General features: G+C 41.0%; 2 protein-coding genes across 16 annotated transcripts in view; both read left to right on the top strand.

Annotated features, from left to right (window-relative positions):
• Nucleotides 1–1,991, top strand: part of LOC127431339 (rap1 GTPase-activating protein 2-like) — a 71,232-nt gene extending 69,241 nt beyond the window's left edge. For 5 of the 15 annotated variants that reach the window (XM_051681739.1, XM_051681741.1, XM_051681738.1 and 2 more), the window contains 2 exons: nt 415–455; nt 661–1,990. In XM_051681739.1, coding sequence (XP_051537699.1) covers nt 415–423 — 9 coding nt within the window. In that variant the 3' untranslated portion in view covers nt 424–455; nt 661–1,990. Of the gene's footprint in view, nt 1–414; nt 456–660 lie in introns of all 15 variants that reach the window. The other 10 variants (XM_051681746.1, XM_051681742.1, XM_051681745.1 and 7 more) reach the window with 4 other exon arrangements.
• An 811-nt stretch (nt 1,992–2,802) lies between these two features.
• Nucleotides 2,803–17,151, top strand: part of ncbp3 (nuclear cap binding subunit 3) — a 34,058-nt gene continuing 19,709 nt past the window's right edge. The window contains exons 1-5 of the mRNA XM_051681757.1: nt 2,803–3,037; nt 9,059–9,124; nt 9,215–9,320; nt 9,441–9,566; nt 9,688–9,819. Of these exons, the coding sequence (XP_051537717.1) occupies nt 2,861–3,037; nt 9,059–9,124; nt 9,215–9,320; nt 9,441–9,566; nt 9,688–9,819 (607 nt within the window). The 5' untranslated portion in view covers nt 2,803–2,860. The remainder of the gene's footprint in view (nt 3,038–9,058; nt 9,125–9,214; nt 9,321–9,440; nt 9,567–9,687; nt 9,820–17,151) is intronic.

Genomic DNA, 17,151 nt, shown 5'->3' with positions numbered 1-17,151 from the left:
TGCCTAGCTACAAGCCTAAACATGATAACAATACATGGCAACATACAATAAATGCCTAGCAACATGCTAAAACGTGCTAGCAATGCCTAGTGACGTGATAGTAATGCCTAGCTACATGCTAGCAATGCCTAGCTTCATGTTAAAACTTGCTAGCAATGCCTAGCTACATGCTAAAACTTGCTGGCAGTGTCTAGCAACATGATAGCAACGCCTAGCTTTTGTCAGGCCAACATCAAAGTTTGTTTCTACAAAACTGAATATCTAGTTTTATTCTAAAATTGCCTAAAAGTTTTCTATTTTTAGGGTGTGTGTTAGGGTTAGTCGAATGTCCTAATTTAGGTAATTTTGTGTGTGTATTGTGGCTTTTGAAGAAATTTTACCAATAAAGGATATCTTGGAACTCTCATTTAACAGGGGCATTAACAAAGTGAAAATCAAAGAAGATCAAAATCATGGTGAGTATATTACAATAGTAATTTGTCTTTTGGATGGGGGTGTTCCTAACATACAGAATCTATTACAGTGGGGCCTAACTGTCAGTAAAAATCTCAATCTTAAATCATAATCACAAATTATGGAACCTATTATTTGTTAGATGTTTCTAGAATATTTTTCTTATTTTGGTATACATTGCTAACACCTGACACTCTATTTTATCAGAAAGGGAATGTATCAGTACAGAAGATCAGACCCTTTTGGCACCAAGAAGCAGGGCAATTAAAGAGGGACACACCACACAAGCCTGTGCTCAATCACAATATCACATGAACAAGCACATGAGTATATTAAGCACAGAATCAACACCCTCTCCTGTATGCTCAGAGATTCTGCAGGTTTTCATCTGGTACTGATTTTATCTGGCATATTTATTCTGCCTTACAAGGGCAAAATACAGTAATTACACCAACACTGAAACAGAGAATATGGCTTTAAAGATTTTTTTTAATTTTTTTAATGTGGATTTTGTAGTTACTGCAATTTTCACTCTCTGTTTTCTCTGAATCTAAGTACAGTTAAAGTAAATCCGTTTGTCACAGGACAGATCATTGTCTAAGAGATCTCGGTCAGAGATTTCGGTCATAGCTCAATTTTGACAAAATGTGTTGTTACTGCATTTTCCCTTTGCATGGCTGTATTGACTGTTGTGTAACATTTTAAGAATGTCTTTCACTGTCAACAGCAACACATTCTAATATCTTGTGTTACTAAAATGTCAACTTTACATGGATCAGCAGTTGCCCAAATAACAAGAATTTTTATTTTATTTTATTTTTTTATAAATTTCCAGCACCAAAAACATTCCACAAGATACAGATTCCATAAGTTTGTAAACAAACTTACAAAATGCACTTGTCTGGCCCTATAACTGCACATCTGGGAAGACCTTGATGAAACTGACCACAGTAGTGATTCATTTTACATTGTCATAAATAAATTAATCTGGAATGCACTTTAAAAAGTGGTAAATTATGATGGCACAACATTCCCTTCTTCTTTAATCTTTAAAAAAAAACGTGCAATCCCTGAACATCTGCCCTAAGATCAGGCATTATTTGGAGGTGGTCACTACTGTTTTTCTGGAAAGAAGAAGAGTAGTTCATGTTATATATTGTTAAAAAAAAGACTTGAAGTACTCAACTCTTGTTGAAATGGATCATTTCTTTAATGATGATATATACATATTAGAAAACCAATAATCACTCTATCTGTTTATATTTGTGCATATTTATGTAAGGGAAAATACATGCAGATGAGTGAAGAATTCTAATGTTTACTGTCACAAACAGCTCAGCTGTGAAACATCTTGCACTTTTAGAGAGAACTCTACTGTCCTTTGGTTAAAAAAAAAAGTTTTCTTACAGTCAAAATTGCTGAAATGAGCTGTGTTTATTTCTGATTGTACTGCTACATGTGTAAAAGTTTCTGTATGACAATGTTGATATTGGAAAATAAAATATAGTATTTTGCATTGGTGTTGATTATATAGAAGCCTCTGTTCTATTTGTGAGTACATATTTAAGTAGCTGACATTAAATACTTGACATGTCTTACTGTGAAACATGATGAGACTATTATAAACTGTATTTTGCTAATTATTTTATAAGTATTATGCATGCAGCTTCTATGACCTCATAGTCTTTGATTGAGAGACTACATTAGATATTTGTACATTTAAAAACAAAACAAAATTTGAAACAACCATTTCAAATGAATTAGTAAAGTCAAAATGTGTACAATAAAATTGTGAAAGAAAAAGAAAACATGACTAGTTATGTAACATAAAAATGGCATATTAATTTAAATTTTAACATAAATTCTTAATGTTGATTTAAAGAAAGTCTAGGACTTTATGCTTCATCTTTACCCAAATCTCATGTTTTACAACACATTAAATCAAAATCTCAGATTAAATTCAGAGGTGAAGTTAAGATATAAGTTTACCTTTAAAAAAGATGAAAGAAACCTTTAATAAGTCGAATGACTCTAAATCCAATTTAAACATAACTATCATAAAGAATCAATTGAATTTAGATGATAATCACTTTGTTAACTTCTACAAATCTGGTTGGAATAAATCTGAATTTCTACACTAATTTAAAGAGAGAGAAGTTAGCACTATTTTTTTCTCCCCCGTATAATGAATTCGCATTTGACTGCGTGTCTCATTTCTTGTACACTAAACATGAATGTTAAATTCATGCGTAACCTGTTTAATTTATAGAGGGCGGGTCGCAATCCGACAGCAACCGGTCTCCACGCTGGGCGGTGTGTGTTAGCACAGCTAGCGCGAGGCTCATTCACTCACTATACTGCGCACAAGGGTTAGCCGCGAGCTCATTTGATTTCACAGCGAGAGATCATGGCGGCGGTTCGCAGCCTGCGGGTGTCTGTAAAGTCCGATAGCGCGTCCGATCGGTCAGAGTCAGACTCGGAATCAGACTCCGATCGAGATGCCCGTGAAGCGGAACCCATGGAGGTGGATGAGGGAGAACTGGAGTCCATTTCCGTTAACCGAAGTTTAAAGGAACTGTTGCCGGTGAGTTAGCCTGTAGGCCTCTATTTAACCGCGGCATCGCATGATGAAGGTAGCCGAGGGCTGGTGTAGCCAATGCGGTGTAGTGTTCAGGGTGAGGTCGGTCGCATCTCTTGACCAGCTAAATTTAGCTAGCTTTTTGGCATTTTATAGTAGTGGGTTTTGGCCATAGCTATGATGTGTTATGCACCTTGTTTACCTTTTCCAGCAATATTTGCATGTTGTATTGGAACAGTTTGTGCGGGAGCTTGTTTTGAAAATGTAAATCTGTGGCCCAAGTTTCTTGATAGACTTTTCATTTTGCGCAATGTTATTTCTTGACTGGACCAATGACTGAAATAATTCTGGTGAATGTAATAGCCCAAGACTGTTTTAAAAGCAAACAATTAACCTTACGATCTTTCAGGGGCGTCGCTAGATTTCTGTGTCATCCGGGGCTTAACCCACAGGCAATATTATAATACAAAAATAAGAAATATCCTTCCTTCCATGACTTAAAAAATGACTACCCTACCTGTCAAATAATAATTATATTAAGCGCAAACTGACACCGGTTCCGAATTTTGTATGAGCAAATGTCAGGCGCACAATAAACGGATCAAACACATTTTTAATTTCAATTGCTGAGGATCAAAGCGAGAACTTGCCGGCTCGTTGTTTATTGTGCAGAAACTAACAATAAATCATAACGACTTATCATAATCCTTCTTTTTTTAGTTTATATTCGTCTGACCTTTTTCTCTTGGTCTGTTTCTCAGCCATTTGTCCTCCTTTGAGTTTAGAAAGTTCACATCAGCCAGATTTGCCGTCGTTCTTCTAATGAATTTCCCTCTAGCTCAGCCCCCACCCCCCATCCTGTGCACGCGCAAGAACCACCCCCTGTTGATGATTGGCTGGAGTAGTGTTGTGTGGATCGGTCTGTTCCACTTTGTTTTTGTCCCATTTACAGAGCCAGGGCTGTGTACAAATACTAGATTTTTTTTTTTTTCAGTCCACCCACAGAACGGACAGCTAGCAGACTGTGAGGAGATATTTGCAGACTTTGACAAAAAGTGTATTGGTTACTGAGTGCAGCTTTAACATGAACGTGCAAGGACACGCTTTAAGTGCTACTTAAGAGAGACACTGTCCATAAACACGAAGTGCTGAAATTTGACCGTATAGTGCTGCTTGTCATTGCAACTTCATTATATTTGTGCGTAACTTTAAAAACGTTTGCAATTTAGCTCACTGGAAATATTTAAAAATATTTTCTTAAATGTACAACGTAATTCACCACATAATTGCATTTTGTTTTGCAATAGTTTTGTGCAGAATGATATATTTCTTTTACACATTCACTGCTTCACTCATCAGATGTGCAGTTTAATATTTAGTTTTCAAAATTTGCTCTGTGGGTCGAGATTAAAGCTTCCAGGATCAGTGAAGACAGGGAAGGCCCTGTGTACGGTCCTGCTAATGACAATCATTAATTGAATATAACGAGGTTCACTACTTTTTCAAGCACAGAATAAAGAGTCGCGTGGAAGCTGCGCTTTCGGGACATTCACCAATCAACGGGAGGTCTGCTCTTTACTCCCAAAAGTGATAACGGGAACAGCAATGCTACATAATATGTGCGGTACCACACACCGTGTGGTGCAGGCAAGAGCGAGCTTAAGTGTCAGAGAGGACGAGGATGAGGAGCCAATATACCGTACGGACGATTTTCATGCACGGCAACAAGTTATTGACTTTTTTCCTTCTCTCTCAAATTGTAATTTTTACAGTTCTCTGCAACAATCATGCCACCACTTTGTTGTTACCAACTAGTCCACAAATAACTTTATTTTATTAATCAACTTTACTTATTTATCTGTTCATCCATTTTCTGCATTTGTTATTGTTGTTATTATTTGCCTTGTCGGTTAAAATAATAATAAAATAATACTGATATTAAATTAGCATAAAGTGTAAAGCTATTGGTATTTAAATTGTATCAGGTGTGACTGTCCTACAGGTGTCTGCATAAGTCTGTGTCCTTATGATGCTCTTAGCGCTGTACAGGTACTCCAGAGCACTTGTTAATCTATGAGCATTTTCAAGTACTACTTAAGTTACGATGCTTTTGGGAAATAGGCCACAAAACAGAGATGAATTGTAAAATGGGTTCTACAATCTACTTAGGCTTACGATGCTTTTGGGAAACGAGGCCCAGGGAGATATCTTGGCCATGCAACCAAGCTGAATTTGTGGGAAGTTTTTGCGAGCTCTCTGTTCATGAATGAGGTGTCAAGGGATGCGCGAGATATAGGCTCAAACTCAAGTGAAGCGAAAAATAATTGGAACTGCTGTGAATTATATAGGTCCATTTCAAGACATTGTATGTGGTAACATCCCCTCAGTTACAGTATTGTTTAGAGAGGAAAACCCAACAAAAAAGCAGATCACGCATCCAACGGCAACGCCGAGTGGGGCTGCACGAATGGCTGTCTGGTTCTTTCTCCTGAATAAATACAATTTCCTACATAACTGCTGCAGCATCCAGAAACTAATAATAACTCTGTGCTGATGCGCCAAAAGACCAAGGATTTCTTTATTGCTAAATCTTATCCTAAAATATGATTTAACTACATTCTCCACATCCATCTCTTGCATTAACGAAGCTGCTGGCTCGGCGTCCATTTTATCGTTGTGATGATGCTCTGTTTAGTCTAATATTGAGATTTTTTTCTTTAAATATTTCTTTATTCACACAATATACACTTTTCTCACAATTCTATGACTTTATTCTTGTAATTTTTACTTCATTTGCAAAATATTATGACTTTAATCTCGAAATCGTAATATTTTATTTAACGTGGCAATAAAACGCCATCTTGGGATCACCGAGTAAAGTTAAAAATAACTTACATTTTTATAAATGCATCTCAAAACACCTGCGTTGGGTTTCATGACTGTTACACCATTAAACATTATTCAAGATTGTTTTTAACAAGGCAAAGTTTCAACTTAATGGTAAGACAGTGTTTTTTTTTTCCCCCCTTTTGCTCTGGTGTGCAGACTTAAATACAATAATTAGACAAGTTCAATGCCATCTGATTTGAAACTATTTAAAAAAACAAGGCACTCCAAAGAGGCTATTTAAACGCAGCAGTGTAACCAGCCTGATCTTGCATAAAAATCGTCAAGTGTGTGCCAATTTTTCTTTAGCCGAAATCGGGATACGTTGACTGAATTTGAAAACACTGCCTCCAGAAGCTAAAGCGGTAAGTGTTTCAGAGCATATAAACAAGTATGACAACCATTTATATCCAGGAGAGGTCACCAGAAGCCAGTTGTAAAAAAGAATTGTTTTCAGCTGAACAGGGTGTAAAACAGTGAAGAGAAATGCTTATTTTATTTAATCTACCCCCCCAACCAAAAACCAAATCTAACCCTAACCATTTGTAGAGACAAAATGCAGTGTTAGGGATAAAAATGCAACCACCTTATCATGCTCATGATTGTTTATACAAACGTGATTACTTCCTCGTTTGAGAGGGGATTGAATTGTGGTCTCCCATGCAACTGATGCAATGCACTACCAGTCCAACCATGAGGGAAAGTAATTGTTGTTGAGCCATTCCAGATATGTCCAACGGGAGACAGGGCATGTCAGTGAGTTGGCATACTGTTGCCGATCCTTGGGAAACAGCATGCAGACTTCCCATGTGATCATGTTGGTGTAACTCCACACACAACATAGAAATGTGAACCAGTTTTTGGATAATTTTTGTTTGACTTTAATGTGAGATTTTATCATTTTAAGACCTATGTATTGTGCTATTTAGGCTCATAGCTCACTGTGCTGATATTCTGAGTTGCGATTGAGGAAATTCCATTGCAATAAACATTCTTTATTCCCACCAAAAAAAATTATCGCGAGGTGCTTGCTATTTAAAAAGAAAAAAAAAGGTTAAGAGATAAATGTATCGTTACAATTTACCAGTGTTGAAGTATTGAAATTGTTGTAGGCTATTAGACTAGGCAAGCCCATGAGCAGGCTGATCAGACAATGTCAAAGCCTGTTTTTTATTCTTAAGAAAAAAAATTAAGATGTTCTTAACAAAATATTTGAGAACTTAAGAATTTTTCAAGAATTGCACTTAGGAACTTTCTTAAGAACTTCTAATTTATCCTAGGAACTTAATTTATTTTCTTAAGAACATTTTCATGAATCCGGCCCCTGGCTACTGGAATAAGAATCGTACATAATACAAATCTTATCCTTGTTAAGGTATTGTTACTGACATACCATCTTCATTCTGATCAACTAATGCTAAATAAAGTCTGGTTGGTTCGCCGTTCAGTTATGGATGGTAATTCTTAAACGCGCTAGCTGATTTTATGAGTCCATCTTAGGGAGGGAGAAGGGATGCTCCGAACAAGTTGACTGGTGCATGCATTAAAATCTACTTGGTGTGAGGATTGTGATTATATAGGGCTGTGTCGATACAATCAAATATCGATATATCGTGATACTTTTTCTCACAATACTGTATTGATACTTAGATCCATGTATTGTGAAATTTTCAGTGCAGTCAGAGACACGTCTGAGGCACGAAAGAGACAAACTGATCCTGTAGGATTCACGGTTTCTCTCACGGACATGTTGGACCTCTCCCACGCGTTTGGATCTAGGGCCAGGCAAAAATATAGATTTTCTACTTGCATTTGTACGATTCCAATGTCGATTCTTAGAATGCCAAGATCGCTCTTTTTTTTTTTTTTTTTTTTCTATCTGCAATCCCCAACATTCAGATTTGCGTAAATCCCATTTGCTACAAAAAAAATGTCTGTGATTAGCCTCTGGCTGGTAATTTTTTAGAGTTTGAGTGATGTAGTGGCATAAAAGTTCAGCACCGAGATCTTATCACTGTGTGTGGACAGTAAAAGTTGACGCTTTCTGTGTAATGTGAGTCCAAAGACTAGATCCAAGCAAACCATTTGTTGTTTAATAATGTATCTTTTAATATCCTTTTTGTACTCTACAGTCACTTATTTATCAAAAACAACAAAAGAAACATTTATTTCTAATCACACATAGCATGGATGCTATAAAGAAGCCATTCGACCAAACAAACACCGCTGTCAATGTGCCTACCACAGGTCTTAAAGAGACAGTACCATTTTAGCACTTGTGCTACATGTCTAAGTAAATACTTCTAAATAGTACAAATTAGGCATGTAAACAACAAACATGCAACAATATACTGTATATATGCAATATAATATATGCAATTTCAATACACCATATTAATACATGGACTACATAAAAAAAAAAAGCTCAAATGATGAAAAACTAAGGATAAAGTAAAATTTGTAAAACTGATATGACCATAATTTAACATGTTAGAAGGTCCCCTGTATAATGAATAACAACATTAGCTGAAAGATAATTTCTTTCATACTGTATGCAAGCAAAATGGACATTATAACTGAACTATACCCAAATTAATTGAAATTAAAAGCAATGAACCATGATATGATGTATCGCGATATATTGCATCGTGATGTGTGTCGCAGTACGTATCGTATCGTGAAGTGGCTAGCGATACCCAGCCCTAGGCTTATAGATTGTATATTTAGAAATAAAGCTTGCATAATGAAACCTCAGTGCCTCTGATACAGAAAAGCTGCACCACTGTGAGAGAAAATAGAAAGCTCCCACTCGAGGCATTCGTAACATGTCTGATAAGTTGAGCACAAATAGCAGGTGGAAGTCAAATTGTGAACTGTCAGTTAATGCAGGTGGGGCTCACTGATCGAAATTCATTTACATTTGAAGCCAGAATTGCAGCCTTATGTAATAACTTTTCTCTTTTCTTCATCACAAAAAAAAACATTCGGGGCTATTAACAAAAGATCCAGGGCTTCAGCCCTATCAGCCAGGGTCTATGCCGTTGCAAGCTTTCACTTCATGTCTGCCAAGTGAAGACTTTATGTTGCCCCTTCATGTTGCTGCTCACATGAGTGATTTCGGACTGATTTGTCTTTCCACAGGACACCAGCAGACGGTATGAAAATAAGGCTGGTACATTTATCACTGGAATTGATGTCACTTCTAAGGTAAGCAAAGTTTATATGCTGATCATGTGACTATCAGCCTGCAGTGGTATAGAAGTGAACCTGTTGTTCACCACGTTTAAACGTGTTTAGGAGGCCATTGAGAAGAAGGAGAAGCGAGCAAGAAGATTTCATTTTCGAGCAGAGGAGAATCTGTTGCAGAGAAATGTCATCTTGGACAGGGAGGTGGTGAAGGAAGGTAGGAAATGTTACACAGTGTGGCTGTTTCTATTAGCTTAACACATTTGAATTTGCTTGGTTACATGTGTAGGTTGGTCATCTACCTTTAATGATGATGTGTTCCTTTCTCTCTCTTTAGCTATCCCAAAGGTGCGACTGGAAGCCCTACACATGAGTGGAGTAGATGACATGAGCACTCAAGATATTTTTGGCTACTTTAAAGAGTATCCACCTGCCCACATTGAGTGGATAGATGACACTTCCTGTGAGTTCAGCCTCACTTAAACAAACATGTTATAATAAATGCATTTTGTTCAAGGAGGTTAAGTTTTGTTTTTAACCCTGACTACGGTGCTTTTAGTCAAATCACATGCGACTGTTTCCAGGCAACGTGGTGTGGCTAGACGACATCACTCCAGCCAGAGCTCTCATTAACTTGAGTCGGATGCCAGACAAAGAAGAGGTCACAAACGCAGACAGCTCGAAACCCTCTGAACCTCCAGTCCAGCCACAGAAAGGTTTGTCATCTCATTAAAAAATATTCCTGTTATTTCTTTGTCACCTAGAAATAGACGCTGTTCCACCAGCCTCCTGAATGATTTTGTTCCACATCAAAGTTTTCACCACAGCGCTCTACAGACACAATGAAGCTCGAGTCGCCATTGGCTAGTACATTTTTTATTTTACTCGCCAGACTTTTTACATGGAATGCATGAACAATGCGACTGAAAAAAAAAATATATATTATATATATTAAACAAAACATACTTTATCTATCTGAATTATTCTTTATGGTTGCATATGGATTTGATCTACCATTTCTTAGCAAATGGCTTTTTCTTGCCACTTGACTTCAGCCACCTCTCCACAGCTGATGATGGGTCATACTGCTGAAGCTCTGTGCCTTCTGTTGAAATGAGGATCATGTCTGAAAGGCGTGAGGATGTGAGACTGCTGCAGACATCTGATTTTATTCTCTTTTGGGCACTGAAGGCTCTTTTGCAGTTGGAAGAGCTGATTGGCAGAACAAGAAGAATCTGAACAAGATGAAGAATGTTTTGCATCTCATCTCTGTAGGGTTGCTTCAGCAGCAGTGTCTGGTACAGGTCCAGGTCATTTTTTTTCTGCAGCAGCTTCATCTGAGTGAAACTCAATTCCTCCTTTGCGATATAATATGCTGTATTCATTTTCATAGAAAGTTCACAACTCTCTGCGATGTCATTCTTTTTATTTTGAGTTTGAAACCCTTTTGTGATCGCAGATTCCTCAGGGTGTTTGCTTGAAGCCATCACACTGTCACGGCACGCTGCATGTCATTTGCTGTTTGAGTGCGCTGTGAGATTTTCACATTTGAAACTGCGCAACCCTGATACAAAGTCCGTTTTACCGGCTAAGCTACGTTATCTACTGCAGTACCTGCATATCATCCTCATCATACAAAAGCCAATCAAAGTCCGACAGCCAATGAGTCTGGATCTTTCGCTTTTCCATGACACTTTTTGATTCAGAATGCACAGTTTTTTCCGCCACATTTGACACGCTTGGCTGGGGTTCGCTGGTGCATTCACCGTCTTCTGTCTGTACGGAGCTGGACTCTTTAATTTTCGTTGCGCTTGAAAAAAAAAATCAAGCGTTTTCTGCTCAGACTGGAATTTTCTCTTTTTTGCATCCATCTTTGTAAAAGCAGATAAATGCGCGGGTGTTTGCATGCGTGACGAGTGCCGTAAAAAGCATGTCGTCCAGCAAGTTTTCTACTTTTATATTATGTTAATTGTTAAATATTTTAATTACATTAATATTGTTACAATTATATTGTTACTATTTGTGTTAATACAGTTAAAAGGATAACACTCATTTGTTTGCACAGTACATTGCATCAAACGATCGTTTTCAGTCATTTACCGAATTTAAAACATTAACGGATAATTAAAAACAACAACAAAAACCACAGCACAATAAAGAAAGAAAATCATTTAGATCTAGCGCGTCAATTCTCTTTACATGGCATGTGTAAGCCTCTCTCTTTCTCTCACTTTGAGCGTGTGTATGTGAGAAAAAGCCACAGAGGGCGCTCTCAGCCAAGCGACGGTGCATAAAGCGGACTGAGCAGGCATTGAAATTATATCTGCGCTAAACTTATTCTTTGCCTCTAACTCAATCACAGGCGAGTGAAATCGGACAATTTACTAGCCATTGGCTGATTAAAGACATTTTTTAGTCGCCTAGCATGAAATTTGGTCGCATATGCGAGTGATTTACTCGCATTTTAGAGGGTTGCACCAGTATATATCTGGCTTTTTTGAATAGGGATACACGATATATTGGCAGCCGATATATTGTTGGCCGATAACCGGGAAAATCAAAATATTATTATCGCACCGATATGGAATTTCCGCCAGTATTTTTGCTGATAATATGTTATTGTTTATTTACTTGCAGCTAAGATCTCTGACTGTCTGGGGCTTATTTTCTTCAAGCAGAAACTCAGGCAGCCTCAAGCGACAGTGTGCATGTGCATACACCGTGTGTCTGTGTTAATGAAAGTCAAGCTTATGTTGCTTTGTGAGGATTATTTAAACGTCTCTGCACCTTATTTAGTTATTTTGGGTCTGGTTTTAATTCTGGATCATCTGCTGTAAGTAACGACATGCTATTTCCCATATTCTGTATATGTTTCATGAGGCAGTAAATGGAAACGTGACAAAATCATGCATGTTACTTGGGGGCAATCATTTTAGCATATTTCTTCTTGAAACATAAACAGAATGTGGTAAATTGCACATCGTTACTTACAGCACAGCACTGAGTCCCCAAAACAACCTGATATGGTTCATAGAAACATTTTCACAGAGTGACTCAAGATGGCTAAAAACATAAGTTTGTGAGTAAAACTAATCTGCCTGTTGTATTTTACGAGTTAAGACTTTTCTAATGTTATGACTCATGACTATTCGATCTGTATGATGTTACCTATTCCCATTATGATCACTGTGTTCACATTTCATAAATTATACAGTAGAACTGTTACAGATGAGCACTGTATCAAGCGTCTGTGAATGAGATGCGCATAAGCGCATGCAAACACACATAATCACACAAACCATCGGTGCACTCACAGTCTTGCTGCTGTCATGTTACACCATTGTGAGACAGATACCAACAGGTGATCCACGCGATGGTATCTTTCATGCGGTGGAGCCATTGGAGTGGGGCGTGATCCGAGCAGAGGGTGAAGGCCCGCCCCAACAGGTTGTATCGGAGGGTGAGGACCGCCCACTCGATGGCGAGACACTCCTTTTCCACGGTGCTGTACTTAGTCTCCCTCACCGAGAGCTAATGTACAGCACCGAGCGCTCCTCCTCCTCCACCACCTGCGAGAGTACAGCCCCCAGCCCTCTGTCTGAAGCGTCTGTCTGTAACAAAAGGGAGAGAGAAATCGGGTGAATGTAAAAGCGGCCCCCCGCAAAGTGCAGCTTTAACTTGCATGAATGCCTGTTGACACTGCTCCATCCACTGGACCGAGTCTAGAGCTCCCTTTTTAGTGAGATCAGTCAGCGGGCTGGTGACATCCAAATAATTAGGCATGAACCTCCTATAATAGCCAGCCAGCCCCAGGAACTGTCTCACCCCCTTTTTGGTCTTGGGCCTCGGGCAGGTCGCAGTCGCCGCAGTTTTGTCAATTTGGGGACGAAGTGGAACCCCAGATACCATACCTCCACCTGCCCAATCGTGCACTTCAGGTTTGCTGTGAGTCCCGCTCATCACAGCGATCTCAGAAACGCCCTCAGATGCTGCATGTGCTGCTGCCAATCATTGCTGTAAATGATGATGTCATCTAAATAGGCAGCGGTGTAAGCCGAATGCGGTCTGAGGATTCGGTCTATGAGACGCTGAAATTTGGCTGGGGCTCCAATCAAACCGAACGGAAGCGCCACAAATTGGTGTAATCCAAACGACGTGGAGAAGGCTGTTTTTTCACAGGAAATTGGTGTCAAGGGGATCTGCCACTAACCCTTTGCCAAATCCAGTGTCGAGCAAATCGAGCAGTGCCCAACTGATCGAGCAACTCATTAACTCGAGGCATTGGGTACGCATCAAATTTAGACACCGCGTTGACTTCTGTAATCCACACAGAACCGTACAGACCCATCGCTCTTAGGAACTAGAACAACCGGGCTGGACCAATCGCTGTGGGATTCCTCTATTACCCCCATATCGAGCATTGCATCCCAATTCTTCCTGGACAATTTTCTTTTTTGTGCTCAGGCAAATGGTAGGGATGGCTCCGTACCACCACCCCCGGCTCGGTCTCTGTGGTGCTGGATGAGGTTCGTACGACCCGGCAGAGGGGAAAACACGTCTGCAAACTCCTGTTGCAACTTGGCAACCTCTGCGAGCTGACACGGTGAGAGGTGGTCTCCGCAAATGACCGGGGTAAAATTATTTTGTTTTGTATTCACCTCCGGCCCGAGCTCTGCCCTCTCCAGAACTACCGTAGCCAACGTCACAGGGACTGCCTCCCTCCACAATTTCAGGAAGTTGAGTTGACATATTTGACATGCCCCCTCTAATGGTTCGCTTTATCTCATAATCGAGATCCCCCACTCGTCGAGTGACTTCAAAGGGTCCTTGCCACTTGGCGAGTAATTTAGAGCTCGATGTAGGGAGTAATACGAGTACCTTATCTCCCGATGCAAATTCCCGCAGCCGGGTTCCCCTGTCATACAGTCGGCTCTGTCGTTCTTGAGCTTGGAGCAAATTCTCCTGTGTTAGTTGCCCCAAAGTGTGGAGTTTTGCTCTAAGATCAAGAATGTATTGAATTTCATTTCTACTTGTTGAAGGTCCCACCTCCCAAGTTTCGCGTATGACATCAAGCACGCCGCGCGGGCACCGCCCATACAGCAGCTCGAATGGTGAAAACCTCGTGGAGGCTTGCGGGACCTCTTTTACTGCAAATAACAGGGGATCGAGCCATTTGTCCCAATTTCTAGCATCCTCGTGCATGACTTAAGAATCATATATTTAAGGGTTTTATTAAATCGTTCCACCAGGCCATCTGTTTGTGGATGGTAAACGCTGGTGCGGATTGATTTAATGCCCAGTAATTCATAAAGCTCGCGTAGTGTCCATGACATAAAGGTTGGGCCCTGATCGGTGAGGATTTATTTCGGAATCCCCACCCGGGAGATTATTTTGAAGAGTGCCTCCGCAACACTGTGCTGAGATGCTGCGTAGAGGCACCGCTTTTTTTTTCTTTCCCCTAGATGACCCGCCATGGGATTATAATGAGCCGCCTGGAACACCATTTCCCGACGGCTCCGCGGTATTAAGAGCTGGGTTGTATCTTCCTTTGTTTGAGCGTCCTGCGTCACTCTATACAACCACTCGTTTATAATTGCGAAATTCTGATATGAAAGGGTGACATTTGGCTGGAGTTGTTGACCATCGATCACTCTCCCTTGGTCAAAGGCATGCTCGAGGGTTTCCTCTTGCAACTGCTCCAAAGGGAAATCCCCTGAGGTTGGAAGGGGCTGTAGCCTCTCCCCCCCCCCCCATGTCATTCTGACATGGAGCAGACGAAGACGGCCCCGGCTCCGCCTCCCCTGTCAGCACATCACACATTTCACATCTCACCGCTTTTGTGCAGGACCCATCCGTGCATATTCCCCAAAATCAGCGGATGAGTGAGGCGGGAACTAACCGCGGCCTCCACTCTGTTTTGTTCCCCGGAATTTAATCATAAGGGTCACCATAGGGTAGTTGTGAATATCCCCATGCACACACTTCACTCTTACCGTTTTAGCTGTGCCCAAAGCCTCGTGTTGAACCAAGCATTGGTGGATAGTGGTTTGATTACAACCCGTGTCCACCAATGCTTGGTACGCTCCGGCCCGACTGGGGGCAGCCTGCGGAATGTCGGGGATCCGGACCACCGTTCCCAGCTCCATCACAGGGCACTGATCCCGGAAGTGTCCCGGATCCCCGCAACTCCAGCAGACCGGCCCAGGCGCCATGCCCGCACCCGCATCGGCGGACACTTCCACCTGAGGGGGAGAGCAGTGGGGCACTGTCGAGGCTGAGGGTGATGCAAAACCCCGCGTGCGGGGAACGGGCTTCGGTGGTGGGACTCCTCGCCTCTGTGGGGCAGGAACGGGCTCTGGGGAGAGAGCAGAGTGAGAGTGAAGAGGGGAAGGGGAAGAGAGTGGGGAAAACAGAGGGGGAGGGGAGAGAGAGTGGGAGGGCTCTTCCACTCTGCGGCCAACCTGCTGCAAGATGGACTTTTTGAGGTCTTCATAGGCCAGGAGGTTAGCCGCCGGCAGTTGTTGGGCAGCAAGCTGGGCTTCCCCGGACAGCAACGGGAGGAGCCTGGCTGCCCACTGATCACGTGGCCAGCTCCAGATCTCAGCAGTGCGCTCGAATAAATCGAGGAAGGCTTCCGGGTCATCATCCGCCCCCATCTTCAAGAGCGTGGGTGGGGGCAGGGGGCTGTGGCTGTCCGGGGACACGGCCAGGGTTCTCTCCTGGCTGAGGAGGCTCCGGTCCTCTGCCTGAGCTCTGAGAATCTCAAAGAACCGACGATCCTGGTCTTGACGTAGCTCAAGCAGAGACTGTTGGTGTGACTAGTGTAGGCCGGCGAGGGACTTGAGGATCTCGGCCAACTGCGAAGACTCCATGGGGCGTACTTCAGGATCCTGGGTTTCGGCACCAGTGTGAGACAATTCAACAGCAGGAAGGAAGTAGACACAGGGAAGCAGGGTTCCTTCTGGCACAGGTAAGATTTTTAATTGGCCACTTCAAGGTTTTTCCAAGTTCACAAACTCGTCAGATTCACAGCAGTTAGTCAAACAAACACATCAGCTTCACAGGAACGTAATAACCTCAACACATCAGCTTCACACACATAACAGATTAAACCACTTCAGCTTTGGGTACACCATGGCCTTTCTTGTGCCAGACACTCTCACCCTGCTGCTGGTGGCGTGGCAGATTATATGCCGCTCTCCCCATGCTCACTGGAATTAGAGACAGGTGTTAAACATAATCTAGCTCAGGTGCAAGTGCCCTTACCGCTTTCCCTCACTCCGGACGGACGCTTGACCATGCCCCCACTGCCACAACCATGTATTAGGGCTGCATGATATGGAGGAAAAATGCAATATGCGATAAATTGTTGGATTATGCGATACGATATTCCTATGATGATGTCATCAGTGTTCTTGGAACTTTCGAACCCTCACAGCTCAAATAAACTGAAGTTTATTGGAATAAAAAAATGACCATCTATCCCAGTGATTATAAACATTTTTCTTTTGTTCCAAATTGCATATAGACTCACTGCATATAAAAATACAGTTTTACAATTAGCTATATAGCAGATATTAAAATTCATATAAATATTTGTCTTTTTTCTGTTAAAAGCATGTGAATATAAAGTTAATTTTGCCATATTGTAGGATATCTTGAAATAATGTTGTGAAATATTTTTTGTAATTCATACGTATTTATTTCATAATTGGTTTATTCAATGTGGGACTTCTGTTTTGAAAAATGTTGGCCAGAAGTGCTTGCAGTAGATGTTCACGTTGGTTTAACCTTCCTGCTCTCACAGTCTGTGCTAAATTTGAGACTGAGAGGAATGATTCACAGAACATCCTTTGATAAATCCACAGTGGCCATTAAACAAGCCAAGTTTAAAATTGTATAGAGTCTGGACTCATTAATACTGTATCTGCAAAGGTATACAGCTACATGTACAAATGTGACATGCTCCATCATTTGAGTCAAAAGTACCTGTAGTTTTTGAAGAAACTCTATTTTAGTCTCAGCTATCAAATTGTTACTTTTATCAC

This window comes from Myxocyprinus asiaticus, chromosome 40 (assembly GCF_019703515.2).
Source record: "Myxocyprinus asiaticus isolate MX2 ecotype Aquarium Trade chromosome 40, UBuf_Myxa_2, whole genome shotgun sequence".
In the NCBI taxonomy this organism is placed as follows: Eukaryota; Metazoa; Chordata; class Actinopteri; order Cypriniformes; family Catostomidae; genus Myxocyprinus; species Myxocyprinus asiaticus.
This window is presented reverse-complemented; position numbering and strand designations above follow the sequence as displayed.